The sequence below is a fragment of the Oncorhynchus masou genome, chromosome 24, assembly GCF_036934945.1.
Source record: "Oncorhynchus masou masou isolate Uvic2021 chromosome 24, UVic_Omas_1.1, whole genome shotgun sequence".
NCBI classification, from domain to species: domain Eukaryota; kingdom Metazoa; phylum Chordata; class Actinopteri; order Salmoniformes; family Salmonidae; genus Oncorhynchus; species Oncorhynchus masou.
Window position 1 is genome coordinate 105710915 of NC_088235.1, and position 26978 is coordinate 105737892.

Here is a 26978-nt window from a genome sequence, read left to right on the forward strand (position 1 = left end):
ATATAGAGAGACAGGGAGACAGATAAATATATATAGAGAGATAGGGAGACAGATAAATATATATATATAGAGATAGGGAGACAGATAAATATATATAGAGAGATAGGGAGACAGATAAATATATATAGAGAGATAGGGAGACAACTATATATAGAGAGATATGGAGACAGATAAATATATAGAGAGAGATAGGGAGACAGATAAATATATAGATAGAGATAGGAAGACAGAAATATATATATAGAGAGATATGGAGACAGATAAATATATATAGAGAGATAGGGAGACAGATAAATATACAGAGAGAGATAGGGAGACAGAGAGAAACATAACACAAAGATAGAGATACAGTAGAGTAATGTTTACTAGGGATGCAGGATATATCGGTGACCAAATCAAATCAAATCAAATCAATAGGGAGACATATCGGACCATATCGGAATCGGACGATATTGGCTAAAAATTCCAACATCGGTATTGGCCCGATGTCTAGTTTAACGCCGATGTTAAAAACCGATGTCAGAGATGACGTGCATATCTATATAATGTAGGTACATGACGTAATGACGCCACGTAAACACGCCACGCTACACGTGCAACACAGCATTCCTAACCTAGCCCACAATGTCTGCTGTGTGGATCGAGCAGTCGACAAGTCGAGCAGTCATTTGAAAGAGTAACAACATTTTAGTGAGACAACTCAAAGGCAAAATACATTAAAATCAAGATAATGGAGGAATTCTTTGCCCTTGATAATTAACCGTTCTCTGTTGTGGGTGATGTTGGCTTTCGCCGACTGGTCGAGCATCGGTACACACTAACGTTACCAAGTGCGCTATTGTTCAGATGTTGCCCTACCGGAGTTACACAGTAATACCGTCACTGCTTTTAGCTTCAAGACTGATACTTGGACACGCAATACTGTTTGTTTAATTTTTTTTTAACTAGGCAAGTCAGTTAAGAACAAATTCTTATTTACAATGACGGCCTTGGAACAGTGGGTTAACTGCCTGTTCAGGGGCAGAACTACAGATTTTTACCTTGTCAGCTCAGGGATTCGATCTTCCAACCTTTCGGTTACTAGTCCAACGCTCTAATCACAAGGCTACCTGCCGCCCCATGAGCATGCTGAGTCAGACAGCACAGTGGGTTGACGAGGATTTCGTACTGAGGAAAGCCGTATTGCTCAAGAATGTGCTGGTTGTCATACCGCTGCTGCCAATTCAATGGCTTTTGAGAACATGTTTGAAAGTTGGAAACATGAACACACTAGCTAGCTCCATTCAAACAACTGACTCGAGAAATAAGATTGTCAACTGTGTCTGCAGCAGATATGATACCCTCTCATGGCATTGAAACACCTGCTCAACAAAACTGCAGACACAGACTGTGAACAAGCGATTCGGTGGCATTCTCTCTGAGCCTCTTTACTGCGTCGCCACCCTGCTCGATGCTATGTGCAAGGACCACTACTTCGATGCAGACAAGAAACAGGGTTTATGTGAAATGTTACATAAACAGCTGGACAAGATGGAAACGGACACAGTGACGGTGCGTAACGAGGAAGAGAGGCCACGGACAGACAGAGCTGAAACTTCACTGCTTGACATGTATGATGAAATCCTGGTTGAGAATGAAACGACTGAAAAAATGAACCAAACAGCAAGTAAGTGAAAGAAATAGGTTTTGATGATGTTTTACTGGTAATGGGGACCTGGGTAAATGCCAACAAAATAACTTTTTGTCAGTGTGGTGTGTAACCTTTATTTCAGTTAAGAACAAATTCTTATTTACAATGACGGCCTACACCGACCAAACCCGGACGACGCTGGGCCAATTGTGAGCCGTCCTATGGGACTCAAAATCACAGCCAGATGTGATACAGCCTGGATTCGAACCAGGGACTGTTGTGACGCCCCTTGGACTGAGATGCAGTGCCTTCGATCTCTGTGTCCGTGTGTGTGTTATCTACTACTGTACTAGAATGCTTAAAAGGCCGCTAAAATAGTAAATATCGGGTATCGTTTTTTTTGGCAAGGAAAATATTTGATATCGGTATCGGCCAAAAATGTCATATCGGTGCATCACTAATGTTTACAGTTCATTTTGTTAATGTTTATTATCTATGTCACTTGCTTTGGCAATGTAAACATATGTTTCCCATGCCAATAAAGCCCTTAAATTGAAATTGAGAGAGAGAAAGAGCGCGAGAGAGAGAGGTGGAGAGAGACATGGATGGTGAAAGAAAGATAGAGAAAGGGAGAGAGAGAGTGGAGACAGAGAGAGAGCGGGAGAGAGGGGGATGGATGGAGATAGAAAGATTGAGGGAAAGCAAGAGAGAGCACCAGAGAGAGTCTGTATTTAATGAAATTCCTTTTCAGACAGGAACTTCAACCTTTTTTCTCAGCTGTATTGAAGATGTGTTATTAAAAACCCTCCATTTCATTAGCATTAAGTCGTTAGGAAAAGAAAGGCCTAAAGCAGAAACATGATTAGACTCTTAACTCTGCTGGAGCTGAAGAGCTAAGGGGGAAGTCATATGGGGTTAAGACTGACTAACCGACTGGCTGGCTAGCTACCTGACTGACTGACTGGCTAGCTACCTGACTGACTGGCTGGCTAGCTACCTGACTGACTGGCTGGCTAGCTACCTGACTGACTGGCTGGCTAGCTACCTGACTGGCTGGCTAGCTACTTGACTGACTGGCTGGCTAGCTACCTGACTGACTGGCTGGCTAGCTACCTGTCTGACTGGCTGGCTAGCTACCTGACTGACTGGCTGGCTAGCTACCTGACTGACTGGCTGGCTAGCTACCTGACTGACTGGCTGGCTAGCTACCTGACTGGCTGGCTAGCTACCTGACTGGCTGGCTAGCTACCTGACTGGCTGGCTAGCTACCTGACTGACTGGCTGGCTGACTAACTGACTGGCTGGCTAACTGACTGGCTGACTAACTGACTTCCTGACTGACTGCCTGGCTGACTAACTGACTGCCTGACTGGCTGACTAACTGACTGCCTGACTGACTAACTGACTGCCTGACTAACTGGCTGACTGGTTGAATCACTGACTGGCTGACTGGTTGAATCACTGACTGGTTGACTAACTGGCAGGCTGACTAACTGGCTGACTGGTTGACTAACTGACTGGTTGACTAACTGACTGGTTGACTAACTGGTTGACTAACTGACTGGTTGAATCACTGACTGGCTGACTGGTTGAATCACTGACTGGTTGACTAACTGGCAGGCTGACTAACTGGCTGACTGGTTGACTAACTGACTGGTTGACTAACTGGTTGACTAACTGACTGGTTGAATCACTGACTGGCTGACTAACTGACTGGCTGACTGGCTGACTAACTGGCCGGCTGACTAACTAACTAACTACCTGACTGACTAACTGGCTGACTGGTTGAATCACTGACTGGCTGACTGGTTGAATCACTGACTGGTTGACTAACTGGCAGGCTGACTAACTGGCTGACTGGTTGACTAACTGACTGGTTGACTAACTGACTGGTTGACTAACTGGTTGACTAACTGACTGGTTGAATCACTGACTGGCTGACTGGTTGAATCACTGACTGGTTGACTAACTGGCAGGCTGACTAACTGGCTGACTGGTTGACTAACTGACTGGTTGACTAACTGACTGGTTGACTAACTGGTTGACTAACTGACTGGTTGAATCACTGACTGGCTGACTAACTGACTGGTTGACTAACTGGCTGGTTGACTAACTGACTGCCTGACTAACTTGCCGGCTGACTAACTGACTGCCTGACTGACTAACTGATTGCCTGACTAACTGACTGACTGGTTGAATCACTAACTGGCTGACTGGTTGAATCACTGACTGGTTGACTAACTGGCAGGCTGACTAACTGGCTGACTGGTTGACTAACTGGCTGATTGACTAACTGGCTGACTAACTGACTGACTGGTTGACTAACTGACTGGTTGAATCACTGACTGGCTGACTAACTGACTGGTTGACTAACTGGCTGACTGGTTGACTAACTGACTGGTTGAATCACTGACTGGCTGACGAACTGACTGGTTGACTAACTGGCAGGCTGACTAACTGGCTGACTAACTGACTGGCTGACTGGTTGACTTCACAGAGAGCTAGATAGGGTGTCTGTGTCAATTCCTTTTCAATTTATCTCTGTTATGTTTCATAGAGTTTGGGGGTTTCTTTGCTGTTGAAATGTGTGCGGGAGGGGATTTTTTTTAAAAATCAGGTGACGAAATCCGAGCCAATAAACACCGAATAGGGCTGCAAATCTTTGCCTATGAATACTCCCACTGCTTCCGTTATTTCTTTAGATTTTTCTGAATTTGTCGCAAATTGTTGTTGGAAGGCAGCAGCGAGAGATTGTTGTGACTCTCAATGCTCCAGCTCCACCATGTAAATGACACGTTACAAGTGTTTCCACTCGAGTAGCCGACAGTGGCAAAGCAATGCTTGCAGACTGTACTCTGTCTTCTTAACGGTCTTCTTAACCTCGTCATCATATTGAATGCTGAATCCAAAATGTTCCCACACAGCGGATTTAGTTTCCCCTCTCATCATGGGGCCCCTTTAGGGAGGTTTCCTACTGAGATGTCATTCCAAATCATCCATTGGTTGTTTAAGGGGGAGGGGGTTGCGGTCACTGCGGTTGCCACATTTTGAGACATTGCTGTGGAGTGAAGTCTGTCAGCCCTCAGGAGCCCCTTAATGGCCACAAGCTGCACGTCTGGTTCTGTGGATCTGAATGTACAACGTGTGTGTACTCTTCAGCGCAATAAGCAGGTTTTGGAAATTCTAGGAAAATGACAGGCATATGGTAATTCCGCGGTTCACGTGTGAGTATTGAACTGTAGGGGGCGTACCGAACGGTTCGATAACATACCGTGTATCGTTGCATCCCTAATCTGTATATGTCTCAGGAGCAGCACAAAACAACACTACTGCTCTCTCGAAGCTATCGCCCTTTTATGAAGCCTTCAGCTATTCAAGATGGCCTTTGGCAGCAATTCACTAATTTCAGTATATTACAAATGTATCGCATTTGTAAAACCTTAGACTTGTATTAGGAAGGTATAACTGGTTTTGGGGGAATTAGGGGACTCTCGTTGATCATTATCTTAATTGTGTTGTAGTTAGTTAGCTGTTAATGTTCCTCAAGGTTGGCACACAGCTGGTATGACAGAGGGGCAAGCCAGATGGGGCAGAGACTGAGACTGGTACAAGGTCTGTTGCCACGGTAACGATAGCCACAGCATCTTTCTGGGCAGAAACAGTCAACTGAAGGGCATAGAGAGAAAGAGAGAGATGGAGAGGGAGGGAAATACCACTGTGTTGATTATGGATGCTGCTCACGACCTGCCAGTTCCCAGCAGCCACAAAACCATCAGTAGGAAGAGACGCTGAGAGCAGTCCGCCTCTCTCTTCCTCAAATCTGCTCTCTCCTCGTTTGTCTTAGTGTCTCGCTGTCCGTATATGTTCTCTCTGTTACTCTCTTTTCTGCATTCTTACACTCCATTGGCGTCACTCCCTATTGTTCCTGTGTGCTGGCGTTTCTCTCTACTCTCTTCCTCTCCTCTTCAGTGTATCTGTTCCTATATGCCCTCTCTATCCCTATATGTCCTCTCTGTTCATATATATGCCTCTCTATCCCTATATGTCCTCTTTGTTCTTCCCCCCTCCCTCCTCAGTGTATCTGTCCCTACATGTCCTCCCTGTTACTCTCAACCTCTCACCCCTCCCTCCCTCCCTCTCTCTCCCACTTCCCTCTCTCTCTCTCCCTCTAACTCTCTATGAAATCAGTTCATATGAGCCCTACCCAGGGTGAGATAAGTAGTGAATGCGATTAGAGTCTGGAGCCACTATGGTGACATAGGCTTTTACAAAGCATTATCTGGTTTCCTGGGACACAGCATCCCTTTTATGTGTGTGTATGCGCGCGTGGGTAAGAGCAGCATCGTTACACAAGAACATCTTTCTCAGAGTGCTGTGATCAGAGAGCCTTTTGAGCCAAGAGACCACACTTCCAGCCTGAATGTGTGTGTGTGTGATTGACAGGCTATTCAGTTTCATTATTTCCTTTTGAGGAAATTAGATGGTTGTGATATCATCTCAGTAAATGTCAGCTGGCTCAACTTGATCCACCAATAAGAAATCAAGGTCGTAGCCCCCATGTTGACACAGTGTTGTGATTTCCTGTCTGTCTCGCTCTCTCTCCTTTCATCCTATCCCACCATTTTCTCTCCTCTATCTCTACCTCTCTTGTTTTCTGTCTTTCGAAAAGGGGTGTGTGTGTGCACGCGTGCATGGGTGTGTGTGTGTAGCTTTGCAAGCTGTCAGAGCATTCACCTAAACCTGTCAGATTACATTAGGCTGCTGCATCAGGGCTGGAGACACAAAAGAATGCACGGACGCACGCACACGCACACACACAGCTAGATAACATTGACACCGATTACACAACCAGTGAACACTATGTACTGTATGTGTGCGAGTACTCTGTACTGTATGTGTGCGAGTACTCTGTACGGTGAGTACTCTGTATGTATTATGGGTGCGAGTACTCTGTACGGTGTGAGTATTCTGTATGGATTATGGGTGCAAGTACTCTATACAGTGTGAGTACTCTGTAAGGTGTGAGTACTCTGTATGGATTATGGGTGCAAGTACTCTATACAGTGTGAGTACTCTGTACAGTGTGAGTACTCTGTAAGGTGTGAGTACTCTGTAAGGTGTGAGTACTCTGTAAGGTGTGAGTACTCTGTATGGATTATGGGTGTGAGTACTCTGTACAGTGTGAGTACTCTGTAAGGTGTGAGTACTCTGTAAGGTGTGAGTACTCTGTAAGGTGTGAGTACTCTGTATGGATTATGGGTGTGAGTACTCTGTACAGTGTGAGTACTCTGTACAGTGTGAGTACTCTGTATGGATTATGGGTGCGAGTACTCTGTACAGTCGAGTGCTCTGTACAGTGCCAGTGCTCTGTACAGTGCCAGTGCTCTGTACAGTGCGAGGACTCTGTACAGTGCGAGGACTCTGTACAGTGCGAGGACTCTGTACAGTGCGAGGACTCTGTACAGTGCGAGGACTCTGTACAGTGTGAGGGCTCTGTACAGTGTGAGTACTCTGTATGGATTATGGGTGCGAGTACTCTGTACAGTGTGAGGGCTCTGTACGGTGTGAGGGCTCTGTACAGTGTGAGGGCTCTGTACAGTGTGAGGGCTCTGTACAGTGTGAGGGCTCTGTACAGTGTGAGGGCTCTGTACAGTGTGAGGGCTCTGTACAGTGTGAGGGCTCTGTACAGTGTGAGGGCTCTGTACAGTGTGAGGGCTCTGTACAGTGCGAGGGCTCTGTACATTGCGAGGGCTCTGTACAGTGCGAGTACTCTGTACAGTGCGAGTACTCTGTACAGTGCGAGTACTCTGTACAGTGCGAGTACTCTGTATGGATTATGGGTGTGAGTACTCTGTATATGTTGCTGGCACTTTGCCATGTCATGGAACTGTTGTCTCCAAATGCAGTGGTTCCGGCTCTCTGCGCGTGCACACATACAGAGACACACAGCCAGCCAGAGACAGACAGACACTGATGTCCCAGAACAGCAGAGCCTCCAGTCCCTGACTGTGCAGAGCTCTGTGTATATTCTCAGTTCTAATTGGGTCATATGTGATACTATATTTTCTGGAAAACCACGTGGAGTTTTCTGCTGCAAACCCCCCTGATAGAAACGGCATGCTGTGATGAACTGCAGTGGATGGGCTTGGAAGATATTAACTTAAGCTCAGAAAAGACTAGAGAAAGACGACACGTTTGATGAGGGTTTGTCAGATCCATATTGTGTGTGAGTGAGTGAGTGTACTTGTTTTCCTACGTTATTGGGACCCCAATGCTCCAACAATACACTCAAATGGCCTGACAAGGCACGAAAACTATAACTTATTTCATGTTCTGAATTTGTTCAAATGCTATTTTGAGCATAAAGTGGAACGGACTGCATTTTTACTACTTTGCAGATATGAAACAAATATAAAATTATAATATCAGTCAAAAATATCAAATTCCCAGTTTATGCTTCAAAACCAGCTTTATGAGAGGTTTTAAAATAGGTTCTATCACGTACAATAAGGCATTGTTGGCAGAATACGTGGATGCAGTTAAATGCACGATACATTTCTTGCAAAGAAACACATTTCTTCTTCCAAAAGTCCAAGACATATTGCTATCAGGTTGTAAAACACAGCTGGCCTGGTACATTGTTTGCTGCCTCCATTCAGGATGCACTGGTAGTCCAAGACATATTGCTATCAGGTTGTAAAACACAGCTGGCCTGGTACATTGTTTTCTGCCTCCATTCAGGATGCACTGGTAGTCCAAGACATATTGCTATCAGGTTGTAAAACACAGCTGGCCTGGTACATTGTTTGCTGCCTCCATTCAGGATGCACTGGTAGTCCAAGACATATTGCTATCAGGTTGTAAAACACAGCTGGCCTGGTACATTGTTTGCTGCCTCCATTCAGGATGCACTGGTAGTCCAAGACATATTGCTATCAGGTTGTAAAACACAGCTGGCCTGGTACATTGTTTGCTGCCTCCATTCAGGATGCACTGGCAGTCCAAGACATATTGCTATCAGGTTGTAAATCACAGCTGGCCTGGTACATTGTTTGCTGCCTCCATTCAGGATGCACTGGCAGTCCAAGACATATTGCTATCAGGTTGTAAAACACAGCTGGCCTGGTACATTGTTTGCTGCCTCCATTCAGGATGCACTGGTAGTCCAAGACATATTGCTATCAGGTTGTAAAACACAGCTGGCCTGGTACATTGTTTGCTGCCTCCATTCAGGATGCACTGGTAGTCCAAGACATATTGCTATCAGGTTGTAAAACACAGCTGGCCTGGTACATTGTTTGCTGCCTCCATTCAGGATGCACTGGTAGTCCAAGACATATTGCTATCAGGTTGTAAAACACAGCTGGCCTGGTACATTGTTTGCTGCCTCCATTCAGGATGCACTGGTAGTCCAAGACATATTGCTATCAGGTTGTAAAACACAGCTGGCCTGGTACATTGTTTGCTGCCTCCATTCAGGATGCACTGGCAGTCCAAGACATATTGCTATCAGGTTGTAAAACACAGCTGGCCTGGTACATTGTTTGCTGCCTCCATTCAGGATGCACTGGTAGTCCAAGACATATTGCTATCAGGTTGTAAAACACAGCTGGCCTGGTACATTGTTTGCTGCCTCCATTCAGGATGCACTGGTAGTCCAAGACATATTGCTATCAGGTTGTAAAACACAGCTGGCCTGGTACATTGTTTGCTGCCTCCATTCAGGATGCACTGGTAGTCCAAGACATATTGCTATCAGGTTGTAAAACACAGCTGGCCTGGTACATTGTTTGCTGCCTCCATTCAGGATGCACTGGTAGTCCAAGACATATTGCTATCAGGTTGTAAAACACAGCTGGCCTGGTACATTGTTTGCTGCCTCCATTCAGGATGCACTGGCAGTCCAAGACATATTGCTATCAGGTTGTAAAACACAGCTGGCCTGGTACATTGTTTGCTGCCTCCATTCAGGATGCACTGGTAGTCCAAGACATATTGCTATCAGGTTGTAAAACACAGCTGGCCTGGTACATTGTTTGCTGCCTCCATTCAGGATGCACTGGCAGTCCAAGACATATTGCTATCAGGTTGTAAAACACAGCTGGCCTGGTACATTGTTTGCTGCCTCCATTCAGGATGCACTGGTAGTCCAAGACATATTGCTATCAGGTTGTAAAACACAGCTGGCCTGGTACATTGTTTGCTGCCTCCATTCAGGATGCACTGGTAGTCCAAGACATATTGCTATCAGGTTGTAAAACACAGCTGGCCTGGTACATTGTTTGCTGCCTCCATTCAGGATGCACTGGTAGTCCAAGACATATTGCTATCAGGTTGTAAAACACAGCTGGCCTGGTACATTGTTTGCTGCCTCCATTCAGGATGCACTGGCAGTCCAAGACATATTGCTATCAGGTTGTAAAACACAGCTGGCCTGGTACATTGTTTGCTGCCTCCATTCAGGATGCACTGGTAGTCCAAGACATATTGCTATCAGGTTGTAAAACACAGCTGGCCTGGTACATTGTTTGCTGCCTCCATTCAGGATGCACTGTTTCAGTGTCAATGACTCCATAGTTTGAACAAAAACAAACAACTATAACTAAGGCTTGCAATGTCAATACAATAAAACTAGCAAGGACAATGATCACAAGTCAGTCATAACGTGGCTAATTGGCTAGCACACGTGTGTCAAACAAGGCCCGCGGATTGAATAGGACACACAAGCGAGTATAATGAGTCACAAGTTGAGTTATCTCCTGTACTTCATTCAATTACAGCCTGATGCGCTCGCATCGGTGAATTCAACTTCAATTGCGCTGCTTTTGTGTGTCTTGTTACATCGTGCAGCGGAGGGAAAGTATACAGACACATGCCACAGTCCTAGCTAGGCTACTAAAATGTTGCAGTCTGGCTTCAGGTTTTAAAGCATGTCAATTAATAACCAAAACCTGCAACAAAACACCATGTAAATGAGATGTTGCTGTAATAGGCCTGCCTACATGTTGAGTGGACCATACACTGCATTCAACCGCACTGGTGATCCATGCAGTGCAAAACAAAGATAGCAACATTTTTGTTACGTGGCGTTATTACATACTTTACAAATATTATTTTACTATTTTGTTTTAATATGTTTAAATCCTATGTACGTAAGTGTACATTAAAGGGACGTTTTTTTTTTTTAAATACAAAAAAAGTACAAAATAAGTATGTCTGGCCCGTGAATGTGTTGTGTTATTTATTTTTTCCTCTTTTCTATTTTACCCCCCTTTTCTCCCAAAATTCGAGCTTGTCTGTTCACTGCAACTCCCCAACCGGCTCGGGAGAGCCAAAGGCGGAGTCATGCCTCCTCCGAAACATGACACGCCAAACCACACTCCTTAAAACCAGCCCGCTAAACCTCACTAGGGTAGGGGGCACTATTTTCACCTCTGGATGAAAAGCGTGCCCAAAGTAAACTGCCTGTTACTCAGGCCCAGAAGCTAGAATATGCATATAATTGGTAGATTTGGATAGAAAACACTAACGTTTCCAAAACTGTTAAAGTAATGTATGTGAGTATAACAGAACTGGTATGGCAGGTGAAAAACTGAGAAAAATTCATCCAGGAAGTGGGATTTTTTTAAACGTTTGTAGTTTTCCATTGACTGCCTTTCACTTAGGATTCAGATTGCACTTCCTATGGCTTCCACTAGATGTCAACAGTCTTTAGAAATTGTTTCAGGCTTGTATTCTGAAGAATATTAGAGTAAGACCACTCTGAATGGCGCGCCTTTCTTGTTTTTCTTTTATATTGACGAAGCTATTGTCCGGTTGAAATATTATTGATTATTACGACTAAAAAGAACCTGAGAATTGATTATAAACATCGTTTGACATGTTTCTACGAACTTTACTGATACTTTTGGTATTTTTCATCTGCCTGACCGCCTTGGATCCATTGGATTACTGAAAAAAACGCACCAACAAAATGTTTTTGGGATATAAAGAGGGACTTTATCGAACAAAACAAACATTTATTGGGTAACTGGGAGTCTTGTGAGTGCAACCATTTGAAGATCATGAAAGGTAAGTGATTAATTTTATCACTATTTCTGACTTTTGTTACTCCTCTACTTGTCTGGTAACTTTTTGTAATGTTTTGTGCTCTGGGTGCTGTCCTCAGATAATCGCATGGTATGCTTTCACCGTAAAGCCTTTTTGAAATCTGACACAACGGTTGGATTAACAAAAAGTTCATCTTTAAGCCGATGTATAACACTTGTATGTTTTTTGAATATTTATTATGAGTATTTCTGTTTTTGAATTTGGCGCTCTGCAATTTCACCGGATGTTGGCCAGGTGGGATGCTAGTGTCCCACACCCCCTAGAGAGGTTAACCTGGAAGCCAGCCGCACCAATGTGTTGGAGGAAACACCATTCAACTGGCGACCGGGGTCAGCCTGCAGGCACCCGACCGGCCACAAGGAGTCGCAAGAGCACGATGAGCCAAGTAAAGCCCAAACTCTCCCCTTAACCGGAAAGACGCTGGGCCAATTGTGCGCCGTCCTATGGGACTCCCAGCTACGGCCGGTTGTGACACAGCCCGGGAATGAACCCCGGGTCTGTAGGAATGCCTGCGATGCAGTGTTAGAGACCACTTCGCCGCTCGGGAGAATCCTTGTTGTGTTTTTTCAATATGGTCCATGCGCTGATTGTGTCTGACACCCCTGGGCTAGCGTATCCATTTATGTAGCTTGCTATTTATTTAGCAAGCTAAAAACACGTTGCCTAACATCAACAATCTCGCTAGCAAGCTGCTGGGAGGATGTCATGTCATTGGAGAAGTGGGTGAGTGACTGACTTTTTCCCACACATCATTTTTCGTTGGCTATAGCTACAGATGCTACAGGTATTATTTGGTTAGCAAGCAAGACATGTGAATCGCTTTGCTATCTAGCTATGCTAAACTTGAATGACTGTTATCAACAGTTAGCATACATCTTAGTTGGCAATCAAATATATTTGGCATCGATCAAATGGGCGGGCAGGCATGCAAGTTCCCATTCAGTTGTTAAAACGTGAGTTGGGACAAGCATGTATTGGCAGGCCAGCTGCAGAAGGAAGAGGAGGCTACATTTTCCCATCGTTTATCAGTGCAATTTTGACGGTCAACTAGCTGAAAAAGTTTTAGAGTGTTTATCTAATGTTCCTTCGTTAGATTTTAGCTCATCTTGCTCTGGCTAGCATTAGTTGTTGATCTTGTTGTTGTGCATAGCTGAGGGGCAGAGAGCCTACATTTTCATGGTTGCTTGATCAAAAGGATTGTGAAGTCCCCAAATGTAAAACTCCTGTGATATTTACAGTGCACTCGGAAAGTATTCAGACCCCTTGACTTTTCCCACATTCTGTTAACTTACAGTCTTATTATAAAATGGAGAAAAAAATATAGAAATCCTCAATCTACACAGTGATAATGACAAAGCGAAAACAGGTTTTTAGAATAGAAAAATTAAACCTTATTTACGTAAGTATTCAGACCCTTTGCTATGAGACTTGAAAGTGAGCTCAGGTGCATCCTGTTTCCTTTTGTCATCCTTGAGATGTTTCTACAACTTGATTGGAGTCCACCTGTGGTAAATTCAATTGATTGAAAGATACTTGGAAAGGCACACACACCTGTCTATATGAGGTCCAACAGTTGACAGTGCATGTCAGAGCAAAAACAAAGCCATGAGGTCGAAGGAATTGTCTCCGAGACAGGATTGTGTCGAGGCACAGATCTGGGGAAGGGTACAAAAACAATTCTGCAGCATTGAAGGTCCCCAAGAATACAGTGACCTCCATCATTCTTAAATGGAAGAAGTTTGGAACCAATGTCTCTTCCTAGAGCCGGCTCCCCGACCAAACTGAGCAATCGGGGGAGAAGGGCCTTGTTCAGGGAGGTGACCAAGAATCCGATGGTCACTCTGACAGAGCTCCAGAGTTCCTCTGTGGAGATGGGAGAACCTTCCAGAAGGACATAAATCTCTGCAGCACTCCACCAATCAGGCCTTTATGGTAGAGTGGCCAGACGGAAGCCACTCCTCAGTAAAAGGCACATGACAGCCCGCTTGGAGTTTGCCAAAAGGCACCTAAATGACTCAGACAATGAGAAACAAGATTCTCTGGCTTGATTGAACTCTTTGGCCTGAATGCCAAGCATCACGTCTGGAGGAGACCTGGCACCATCCCTACGGTGAAGCAAGACCTGTTTTTGATTTGTTATTATGAGGAATTGTGTGTAAATTGGTGAGGGAAAAACACAATTTAATTGATTTTAGAATAAGGCCGTAACGTAACAAAATGTGTAAAAAGTCAAGGGGTCTGAATACTTTCTGAATGCACTTTATATATTTGCAGAAATCCATTCAGATGTATTTTGTGGCTTTCGGTAAATATGTGTTCTAATGATCTAAAGATACGCTGTTGCTACCGTCTATAAGCACACAGTCCATTTCAAAGTGAATGATGGTAGGCTATTTCACTAACGCCCATGTGGCATATTGCTATTTGCATGTTGGTTTACTGTAGCTCTGTTTGGCTATGGCATACCGGTCTATGTAAACTCCGTTCCTGGACACATTCTTTTATTTGGTTTTATTTACTGCAGTGTCTATTAAGTGTCCAAACACACAGCCTCTTTTTCATACACTGAGTCTTCACAAATGCCTTCCCAAACATTCTATGAATTTCTGAAAATGACCATAATGTAAGCACTCGCTTATCAGAACATTATTCCTGGGAGTGTATATGAACAGATGTTAATCAAATGTCATGTTGATAAAACGCTGTCAGTTCCACTTTAAGGGTCAGGTTTACGGTTAAGGTTAGGGGTTTTGGGGTTAAGGTTAGTATTTTTGGGGTGAGGGTTAGGGGTTATGGTTAAGTTTTTTGGGGGTTTAGGTTAGGGTTAAGGAAAATAGGATTCTTAATGGTGGAACATTTTTACTCAAACATTTCACTAAAATAAAGCCGAGTGTTGGTGGGTGGGTGTGTGTGTTGGTGATTGAGTGAGTGTGTGTGTGTTAGTGAGTGAGTGTGTATGTGTGTGTCTTACCTGGGTGTCCATGTAGTGGTGAGTGTGGTCTGGGTAGTGTAGGAGAGGTACTGGATGTCACAATCAGGCTCTTCCTGTTACTGGTCCGACAGCTAGGAAGAGAAGAGACACACACTTAAAAACGACAACAACAGCACACACCAATAGGGAGTTTGCTCTGAACCGGGCGCAGATTTCCAATATATTTGGAGCCAGTTGAACAACACTTTCATTCTCATAATGTGTTCTTCTATCTGCATACCATTTCCTCAATGGCATTCCCTCTTTCAGTGTCCACAGAACAAGTAATAAGTGGCTTCCTTAATACTCTTCAAACAAGTTAAAGGTTAAGGTAGACCAAGTTAATCAGGTTAGAGGTTACAATAGACCAAGTTAATCAGGTTAGAGGTTACAATAGACCAAGTTAATCAGGTTAGAGGTTACAGTGTTAGAGGTTACAGTAGACCAATTTAACCAGGTTAGAGGTGACAGTAGACCAATTTAACCCGGTTAGAGGTTACAATGTTAGAGGTTACAGTAGACCAATTTAACCAGGTTAGAGGTGACAGTAGACCAATTTAACCCGGTTAGAGGTTACAATGTTAGAGGTTACAGTAGACCAAGTTAATCAGGTTAGAGGTTACAGTAGACCAAGTTAATCAGGTTAGAGGTTACAGTAGACAAAGTTAATCAGGTTAGAGGTTACAGTAGACCAAGTTAATCAGGTTAGAGGTTACAGTAGACCAAGTTAATCAGGTTAGAGGTTACAGTAGAAGTAGTTAAAGGAACAGTGTAGCAGCTCCACACACACCCATTCATGAAAGCATCCCAGCTGACCCCAGAGTGTCTCTCTCTCTCAAGACCCCACTCAGCACAGCTGTATAGTACTCACTGCCCACTGCTCAGACTGGCACACTACATTGGGGTGACCTACCAAGGAGGGCAAGTGAGAGAGAAAAATGGAGAAGGAATGGTGTGTGTCCGTCCGTCCATGGAGACGGTGTGTGAGTGTGTGTTAGGCTTGGGTGGTATACCGGGATATTGTCAATACCGTCAACAAAAAAATGATGTATGAAAACTGGATACTGCCCAACCCTAGTATGTGGTAGGTGCACCTGGACGGTGGGTGAGTTTGTGAGCAGACATTTACACATCGTGCTGCTCAGTGATGCGAGAAATGTTACTGTGCCCTTCACAGTCCATCCAGAGGAAACAACATAGAAACACAGTGACTAGAACAGCAGAATCATGGAGAGCTCAGGCCAGGAGAGGTCTGATTATAGATCTGTGCTTCTAGCCACGTTATTAATCAAGGTGGAACACCTCACTGTGTTGTGGTTTCATGAGTGTCTATAATAAGCCAGTAAGCTAATTGCAGTACGACGCCTAACATAAAAACAGCTGCAGAGCTCAGTGAAGTATCTTTGCTGCAAGCCTGGTGCTGCTGCAATGATGACACGAAACAGGTACACAAACACACAGCAAACTAACAATGCCATCAGTCAGCTCTGCATAATATATGTCTCTCACAGCAGGTGGTCAACAGCAGAGAGTCTGCAGAGGAGAGGAGAGGAAGAGAGGAGAAAAGAGGAAGATGGAGAAGAGAGGAGATGGGCGGAGGATGGAGGAGAGTAGTGGTAAAACCCAGCCACCAATAAAGAAATGGCACTCTGTCAACTGAGGTAGAGATGCAGGTAGAGATGGAGAGATGGAGAAAGGTAGGGATGGAGAGATGGTATAGTAGGATGGAGAGAGGGTATAGTAGGGTGGAGAGATGGAGAGGTACAGTTTAAGAAGAGAAGAAGTGAAACAGTGTGAAGGGAGGACAGAGAAATGAGAGGGACTAGGTACATTGACAGGGTAATGGTTAGATGGGTACATTGACAGGGTAATGGTTAGATGGGTACATTGACAGGGTAATGGTTAGATGGGTACATTGACAGGGTAATGGTTAGATGGCAGATTTGTGGAGGCAGGCAGGCAGGAGCGTGAAATGAACGTTGTTCTGTAATTACAGTCATCCAGATAGGAGTGGCTTCTCTTCTCACCATGTGTAAGGGTGTTTCTACATGTTGTCCTCTTTAAAGTGAACTGGGGTAAGAGAAAAGAAGCAAAAGAGCTCCGTTGTCGTTGTCTTCACACCGCTCTTGCCTTGGAATAAGGACTTTTTTGCCAGTTCTGAGTGCTCTTCACATTCACATTGCTGTGTTTAGAAAGGAACCCAGATTTTTTTCTCCAACATTCACTCTGGGGTTTTACAAACTGCAGGACAAGCCATTCAACCAGAATGTGTTATCGGACAGCTAGATATAACTACTTACATTTTGGAAGCTAATAAACTCAGCAAAAAAAAGAAACGTCCTCTGACTGTCAACTGCGTTTATGTGTAAATATTTGCATGAACATAAGATTCAACAACTGAGACATAAACTGAACAAGTTCCACAGACATGTGACTAACATAAATTAAATAATTTATCCCTGAACAAAGGGGGGGTCAAAATAAAAAATAGCAGTCAGTATGATGCAGATGAGCAGGGATCCTGGGCATCTTTCTTTTTGTGTTTTTCAGAGTCAGTAGAAAGGCCTCTTTAGTGTCCTAAGTTTTCATAACTGTGCCCTTAATTGCCTACCGTCTGTAAGCTGTTAGTGTCTTAACGACGTTCCACAGGTGCATGTTCATGAATGGTTTATGGCTCATTGAACAAGCATGGGAAACAGTGTTTAAACCCTTTACAATGAAGATCTGTGAAGATGTTTAGATTTTTATGAATTAATTTGAAAGACAGGGTCGTGAAAAAGGGACATTTCTTTTTTTGATGAGTTTAGATTGATTTCATTAAATTATGAGACATACGATGAGACATCATACATGTAATCAGAAGCTCCTATTACCATGAAAATTGCTTAAAGAAAAAATAGCAATAGAATAACCAGTCACTTTAATAATGTTTAAATAATGCTTTACTCATCCCAGATATATATATATATACTGTATTCTATTCTACTGTATTTTAGTCTGTGCCACTCCAACATTACTCGTCCTAATATTTATATATTTCTCAATTCCATTATTTTAATATTTGATGTGTGTTTATTGTTGTGAATCATTTTTAGATACTACTGCACTGTTGGAACTAAGAACACAAGCATTTCGTTACACCCGCTATAACATCTGCTAAATATGTGTATGTGACCAATAAAAATTTGATTTGATAATAAATAATTCTGTACTTGAAAATTCAACACCCAATGTAAGCTACTGCCCCTTTAAGAGCTAGAATAGATGTTGTGATTCTCACCAAATAGGTTGTCTTCTCACACATTTCAAACCCCACGATCAATAAACAGCTGATGAAGCTCTATTAGCCTACTGTCGTGGAAATGTCCACTATTTACCAAATCATGAGAGCAAACCACACACAAGTCAGAGTTCGTTATCACAAAGTCCATCTTTAATTATATGAGCTCTATCACAACCCTGTGACTCTCAGATCAATTCAGTGTCTATCAATGAATTCTTCGAGAGTCCCTTCCACCTTGCAACTGAGATCCTTTAATAGCAAAGACACACATAGCCAGACAGCATAGGCATAATTTATCATTCAGCTTTGTCTCCTAAACTATGTTCTTTTCTCAAACTCAGAACCATAAACAAATCCTCCATATCAACAGGCATATATCAAATCCATCCTATCTTGACAAGATCACAGAGACACACTGACTGGCACACAGACATTGTGGAGCCAAGAGATACACGCTTGACCTCTCCACTCTCTCCGGCCCAAGTAACTCAGTCTTGACATAGAACAGATACTGCAACCCCGCCACAGTATTATACAGAAATAACATTCTGATGAGAAGTAACTTACAAACATATGATGAATATAAAACATCTTACCTATGTTACCAAATAATTATGATTATTCCCCAACACTACCTTTGGCATGTTCACACTACACAACAAATTAAACAAACTGCACCGAGTTCACAAAAATGTCTCAAAGGGACCAAGAGTGAAAGCACCATAATATCATGACATACTGGTTCACTTCTCTCAGTCCGAACCAGTTATATTAAGGTTTTCTGAGGGTTTAAAAGCTCATGTCTCAGCTCAAACCAATAACTTCACTAACATGCACACACCCGAGCCAGCTCCCAGAGGTTAGAAGTATGTTTGTTTTCTGAGGGTTTAAAAGCTCATGTCTCAGCTCAAACCAATAACTTCACTAACATGCACACACCCGAGCCAGCTCCCAGAGGTTAGAAGTATGTTTGTTTTCTGAGGGTTTAAAAGCTCATGTCTCAGCTCAAACCAATAACTTCACTAACATGCACACACCCGAGCCAGCTCCCAGAGGTTAGAAGTATGTTTGTTTTCTGAGGGTTTAAAAGCTCATGTCTCAGCTCAAACCAATAACTTCACTAACATGCACACACCCGAGCCAGCTCCCAGAGGTTAGACGTATGTTTGTTTTCTGAGGGTTTAAAAGCTCATGTCTAAGCTCAAACCAATAACTTCACTAACATGCACACACCCGAGCCAGCTCCCAGAGGTTAGAAGTATGTTTGTTTTCTGAGGGTTTAAAAGCTCATGTCTCAGCTCAAACCAATAACTTCACTAACATGCACACACCCGAGCCAGCTCCCAGAGGTTAGACGTATGTTTGTTTTCTGAGGGTTTAAAAGCTCATGTCTAAGCTCAAACCAATAACTTCACTAACATGCACACACCCGAGCCAGCTCCCAGAGGTTAGAAGTATGTTTGTTTTCTGAGGGTTTAAAAGCTCATGTCTCAGCTTAAACCAATAACTTCACTAACATGCACACACCCGAGCCAGCTCCCAGAGGTTAGAAGTATGTTTGTTTTCTGAGGGTTTAAAAGCTCATGTCTCAGCTCAAACCAATAACTTCACTAACATGCACACACCCGAGCCAGCTCCCAGAGGTTATAAGTATGTTTGTTTTCTGAGGGTTTAAAAGCTCATGTCTCAGCTCAAACCAATAACTTCACTAACATGCACACACCCGAGCCAGCTCCCAGAGGTTAGACGTATGTTTGATGAAAGCAACTCTTATTTTATCAGGTGGTGATGTAGAATTCACGAGGCAGTAACTAAGTGTTACTGATGAATAGCTGAATTCCCTGCCAGCTCCTTGGTGGGAACATCTAGCTACTGCTAATACAACTACAAAACCTACTGTGGCTTCAGAAAGGATTCAAACCTCTTGAATTTTGCCAAATTTTGTTGTTTAACATCCGAAATATAAAATTGATTCAATTTAGATTTTGTGTCACTGGCCTAGACACAATACCCCATAATTTCTTGAAGAACATTTTCAAAATTAATACAAAATATAAACCTGAAATGTCTTTGGTGAAAACACATTCCCTTTGTTATAGCAAGACTAAATAAGTTCAGGGGTCAACAAGTGTTTAAGAAATGACACAATAAGTTGCATGGGTTCATTATGTGTTCAATAATAGTGGTTAACATGATTTCTAAATGATTACCCCATCTCTGTACCCCCCACACACACAGTTATCTGTAAGGTCCCTCAATCGAGTAGTATATTTCAAGCAGAGATTCAACCACAAAGACCAAGGACGTTTCTCAATGCCTCGCAAAGAAGGGCACTGATTGGTAGATGTGTAAAAATAAAAGCAGACGCTGAATATTTCTTCCTGCCTGGTGAAGATATTCATTAGGCTTTGAATCCCACTTCTGACACACATTTGGGCCAGCAGGTAGCCTCGTGGTTAAAGCATTGGGCCAGTAACTGAAAGGTTGCTGGATCGAATCCCTGAGCTGACAAGGTATAACATTTTTTTTTTTTTTTTTTAATATATATTTTTTTACCTTTATTTTACTAGGCAAGTCAGTTAAGAACAAATTCTTATTTTCAATGATGGCCTAGGAACAGTGGGTTAACTGACTGTTCAGGGGCAGAACGACAGATTTGTTCCTTGTCGGCTCGGGGGTTTGAACTTGCAACCTTTCGGTTACGAGTCCAACGCTCAAACCACTAGGCTACCCTGCCCCAACATCTGTTGTTCTGCCCCTGAGGAAGGCAGTTAACCCACTGTTCCCCGGTAGGCCGTCATTGTAAATAAGAATTTGTTCTTAACAGACTTACCTAGTTAAATAAAAGTTAAATTAAAAAAATGTAATGTGTATTAATACACACAGTCACTACAAAGATACAGGTGTCCTTCCTAACTCAGTTGCCAGAGAGGAAGAAACCTACTCAGGAATTTCACCATGAAGCCAATGGTGATTTTTAAACAGTTATAAAGTGTAATAGATCAGGATCAACAACATTGACCTAAATGACAGAGAGAAAAGAAGGAAGCCTGTAAAGAATAACATTTTTTTTTTTAAATACTGCAAAAAAATTGGCAAAGAAATTAAATTTGTCATGAATACAAAGCGTTGGCAAATCCAACACCAAACATCACTGATTACCACTCTTCATATTTTCAATCATGGTGGTGGCTGCATCATGTTATGTATCTAGGGAGTTGTTTTAGGATAAAAATAAATGGAAAACAGCTAAGCAAAGGCAAAATTCTAGAGGAAAACCTTGTTTATACTTTCGGACTATTGTTTGTACACATGAACGTGGTACCTTCTACAAGGTTAAAAGGCTACCCAAAGCCAAATGGCCAGCCAGGCAATTCCTACCAATCTCACCAGAATGCCTGGAGGAGGTTACACCCGGTGACTGTGTTGACATGGAAGGGCTTGCCCCCTTGTCAAATCCCTGGTGTCTTCCCATCTACACCACAGCCAGAAGTCCTCCATGACTTTGATTGGTCCCACTGTACCATTACATTACATTTACATTTAAGTCATTTAGCAGACGCTCTTATCCAGAGCGACTTACAAATTGGTGAATTCACCGATCAAGATAGTGGTCATGCCGGAGCCGGGTCTGTGGGACGAGTTCTGCATTGTCACAGACCTCAACCTGCATATACTTAAAGCCGACATCCGGGCGTCAGGGAGGGCAATGGGGCTCATGATATCCCAAGGTGTCAGACAGTGAGAAGCTGGAGATCCTGGATGCTCCGGTAGACCCTAAGGCGCTTATCATAAGAAACCCTCAAGCTTCGTCTGCCGAGGAAGACACAGCCCGGTGTACATCACCACACCTTCGCACCAGGCTGCAGCAGGTCGACCTCCCTCAACACTCAAGATCCCCAGACGCCCAGCCCCCCAAGTTAGCACTCTGGGATTGGCCAGTGAACAGGTTAATTTGAACACCGACGGGCTTCCCCAAATTGTAATTTTAACAATTCAAAGTTCTACAGCCTCATCCACCAGATCCCTTTATGATTGTGAATGGCTCGTGTTTGAGGAACGGTACACTCGTTTGCGCCCGGTGCCCAAACACCTTTCCCCATAGTGGGACTTTGTTCTAGATGCTCTATCTCAAGAGCCTTTCAAGCCCCTGGATCAGGTGGGTCTTAAGGTACTTTCATTTAAGACAGCGCTACTACTGGTGTTGGCCTCTGCCAAGAGTGTAAGGGACTTTCACACGCTCTCAGGGCACTCATGTACACAGTTTGCACCAGGTAACAAGAGGGTATCATTGCGGCCTAAACCCGCCTTTATCCCTAAGGTTATTAACCCATCTGAAATCAAATCCAATTTTATTTCTCACATGAGCCGAATACAACAGGTGTCGATGTTACCGTGAAATGCTTACTTACAAGCCCTTAAACCAACAAAGCAGTACAAGAAATAGAGTTAAGAAAATATTTAATAAATAAACTAAAGTTTTAAAAAATTAAAAGAAGTAACACAAGATAATTACATAACAATAATGAGGCTATATACAGGGGGTACCGGTACAGAGTCAATGTGCTGGGGTACAGGTTAGTCGAGGTCATTTGTAAAGTGACTATGCATAGATAATAAACAGCGAGTAGCAGCAGTGGGGGGGATTGAAGCTGTTAAGGAGCCCTTTTGTCCTAGACTTGGCACTCTGGTACCACTTGAGGGACCCCAGTGTAAAGGATCAGTGTGGCAGATGGGTTGTTACCTACCCATACCACCTGGGGGCGGCCCTTCAGTAAGTCCAGGATCCAGTTGCAGAGGGAAGTGTTGAGTTCCAGGATCCTTAGCTTAGTGATCTTTGAGGTTACCATGGTGTTGAATGCTGAGCTGTAGTCAATGAACAGCATTCTTACATAGGTGTTCCTTTTTCTACAGGTGGGAAAGGGCACGGTGAAGTGCAACTGAGATTGTGTCATCTGTGGAGTTGTTGGGGCGGTATGTGAATTGGAGTGGGTCTAGGGTTTCTGGGATAATGGTGTCGATGTGATCCATGACCAGCCTTTCAAAGCACTTCATGGCTACCAATGTGAGTGCCCCAGGGTGGTAAATCATTTGGGCAGGCAGGTTACCTTCGCTTTCTTGGGCAAAGAGCAGAGAGACGATGGTGATCTGAAACATTTAAGTATAACTGACTCGGTCAGGGAGAGCTTGAAAATGTCAGTGAAGACACATGCCAGTTGGTCCACACATGCTATGAGTACATGTCCTGGTAATCCGTCTGGCCCCGTGGCTTTGTGAATGTTGACCTGTTTAAAGGTCTTGCTGACATCGGCTACGGAGAGCGCGATGAAACAGTCGTCCAGAACAGCTGGTGCTCTCATGCATGCGTCAGTGTTGCTTGCCTCGAAGTGAGCATAAAAGGCATTTAGCTCGTCTGGTAGAATGCGTCTTCCCCTTGAGCTGACAGCTTTTTATCCCTCGCCGTTTTCCGTACTGGAACATCAATATGTTGTGCCCAGGACCTAGTATCTACATGGACAGGACGGAGGGGTTTTCATGTAATGTAATCAGTTGTTTCTTTCCTGAACCAAACCTCACACAGGTAAAGAGCTCATTAAACACCTTTAAATGCTGAACATTGGCAATGGCATTTCATTTTCTCGCTGTAACGAAACCAAACCGTGACCACAAAATGGCAATATGTACCGAACCGTGGGTTTGGTGAACCGTTACAACCCTACACACACACACACACACACCATATGTATCATACACAACATGGCAGCTTATTCTTCAAAGCCACACCACATGCTAAGCCCATACTGCAGAGCCTGCATATTAACAGATGGTAGGAGACTCATCACACAGCTTTTCATGAGGGAATACTTCCACTAGCCTAGCTGCTTACTTTGTGGTGCATACCAATAACACGCACTGGCCACAGAACACACACATACTGGCCACAGAACACACACACACTGGCCACAGAACACACACACACTGGCCACAGAACACACACACACTGGCCACAGAACACACACACACTGGCCACAGAACACACACACACACACACACACACTGGCCACAGCACACAAACTGGCCACAGAGCACACACACACACACCCACACTGGCACAGAGCGCGCACACACACACACACACAGAGCGCGCACACACACACACACAGAGCGCACACACACACACACACACACAGAGCGCGCACACACACACACACAGAGCGCACACACACACAGAGCGCACACACTGGCCACAGAGCGCACACACTGGCCACAGAGCGCACACACTGGCCACAGAGCGCACACACTGGCCACAGAGCGCACACACTGGCCACAGAGCGCACACACTGGCCACAGAGTACGCACGCACGCACACACACACGCATTCACTCACACAAAACAGAGAAGAGAGATTTGAATGTTAAATGTGAATGATAATTTTCTCATTTGAGTGATTGCTGGCTCTAATCGTCTTACCAAACAGTTTCATGTGAGGCCAGCCGGGGGTTCGGCAGGCAGGCGGAGCTAAACAACATAATTACAGTCAGCCGATGTGATGTGCCAATTAACACGAGAACGCAGCAATTATGCAGACACCCGTTAGCAGGGAGTCCACAGAGAGAGAGAGAGAGACCAGAAACCCCATCCCTGCTAGCAGGAAGTCCACAGACACAGAGAGAGACCAGAAACATCATCACTGCTAGCAGGAAGTCAACAGACACAGAGAGAGACCAGAAACATCATCACTGCTAGCAGGAAGTCAGACAGAGAGACCAGAAACACCATCACTGCTAGCATGAAGTCAACAGACAGAGAAAGACCAGAAACATCATCATTGGTAGCAGCAAGTCAACAGACAGAGAGAGAGACTAGAAACATCATCACTGCTAGCAGGAAGTCAACAGACAGAGAGAGACCAGAAACATCATCACTGCTAGCATGAAGTCAACAGACAGAGAGAGAGAGAGAGAGAGACAAGAAACATCATCATTGCTAGCAGGAAGTCAACAGACAGAGAGAGAGAGAGACTAGAAACATCATCACTGCGAGCAGGAAGTCAACAGACAGAGAGAGACCAGAAACATCATCAATAGTACTGATGCATGTCAGATACAGTCTTGGCACAATTTTACAGACAGGGTGCAAAAGGGTCTCCTTTGGGGTAGGGGGCCACAGAGTTAGACAGGGGGCGGCGTACTGCCTATACACTGGTAAGGGAGATTGATTTAGAGACGTCTAGCCTGCAGAATGGGTGAATGGCCACAGCTCTCTCTAGCCACAGGGAGACAGACAGAAGAGTATCGACAGCAGCCTCATCACACTCTTTATCCACCTGCAACTGACTGACTAAACAAGCCCTGCTTTCTCTGTGAACGGAAAAGACTGAGGGATAGTGATTGCTCCTTTTCTTCTAGCTCCATTCAGAAGCACGTCTATGATCGGTCTGGCTAGCGTCATAGATGCACAGTGATCGGTCTGGCTAGCGTAGCGTAGCGTCATAGGTGCACAGTGATCGGTCTGGCTAGCGTAGCGTAGCGTCATAGATGCACAGTGATCGGTCTGGCTAGCGTAGCGTCATAGGTGCACAGTGATCGGTCTGGCTAGCGTTGCGTCATAGGTGCACAGTGATCGGTCTGGCTAGCGTAGCATCATAGGTGCACAGTGATCGGTCTGGCTAGCGTAGTGTAGCGTCATAGATGCACAGTGATCGGTCTGGCTAGCGTAACGTTGCGTCATAGGTGCACAGTGATCGGTCTGGCTAGCGTAGCGTAGCGTCATAGGTGCACAGTGATCGGTCTGGCTAGCGTAGCGTAGCGTCATAGGTGCACAGTGATCGGTCTGGCTAGCGTAGCGTCATAGGTGCACAGTGATCGGTCTGGCTAGCGTAGTGTAGCGTCATAGGTGCACAGTGATCGGTCTGGCTAGCGTAGCATCATAGGTGCACAGTGATCGGTCTGGCTAGCGTAGCGTAGCGTCATAGGTGCACAGTGATCGGTCTGGCTAGCGTAGCGTCATAGGTGCACAGTGATCGGTCTGGCTAGCGTAGTGTAGCGTCATAGGTGCACAGTGATCGGTCTGGCTAGCGTAGCGTAGCGTCATAGGTGCACAGTGATCGGTCTGGCTAGCGTAGCGTCATAGGTGCACAGTGATTGGTCTGGCTAGCGTAGCGTCATATATGCACAGTGATCGGTCTGGCTAGCGTAGTGTAGCTTCATAGATGCACAGTGATCGGTCTGGCTAGCGTAACGTTGCGTCATAGGTGCACAGTGATCGGTCTGGCTAGCGTAGCGTCATAGATGCACAGTGATCGGTCTGGCTAGCGTAGTGTAGCGTCATAGATGCACAGTGATCGGTCTGGCTAGCGTAACGTTGCGTCATAGGTGCACAGTGATCGGTCTGGCTAGCGTAGCATCATAGGTGCACAGTGATCGGTCTGGCTAGCGTAGTGTAGCGTCATAGATGCACAGTGATCGGTCTGGCTAGCGTAACGTTGCGTCATAGGTGCACAGTGATCGGTCTGGCTAGCGTAGCATCATAGGTGCACAGTGATCGGTCTGGCTAGCGTAGTGTAGCGTCATAGATGCACAGTGATCGGTCTGGCTAGCGTAACGTTGCGTCATAGGTGCACAGTGATCGGTCTGGCTAGCGTAGCATCATAGGTGCACAGTGATCGGTCTGGCTAGCGTAACGTAGCGTCATAGGTGCACAGTGATCGGTCTGGCTAGCGTAACGTAGCGTCATAGGTGCACAGTGATCGGTCTGGCTAGCGTAGCGTCATAGGTGCACAGTGATCGGTCTGGCTAGCGTAACGTAGCGTCATAGGTGCACAGTGATCGGTCTGGCTAGCGTAACGTAGCGTCATAGGTGCACAGTGATCGGTCTGGCTAGCGTAACGTAGCATCATAGGTGCACAGTGATCGGTCTGGCTAGCGTTGCGTCATAGGTGCACAGTGATCGGTCTGGCTAGCGTAGCGTAGCGTCATAGGTGC

The 26978-nt window shown here is 44.6% G+C and overlaps 1 protein-coding gene across 1 annotated transcript in view; it reads right to left on the reverse strand.

The window, feature by feature from the left end:
- The window catches only part of LOC135513190 (microtubule-associated serine/threonine-protein kinase 2-like), a 316935-nt gene that overhangs the window by 66154 nt on the left and 223803 nt on the right, over nt 1-26978 (reverse strand). The window contains exon 6 of the mRNA XM_064935986.1: nt 14712-14803. Coding sequence (XP_064792058.1) covers nt 14712-14803 — 92 coding nt within the window. The remainder of the gene's footprint in view (nt 1-14711; nt 14804-26978) is intronic.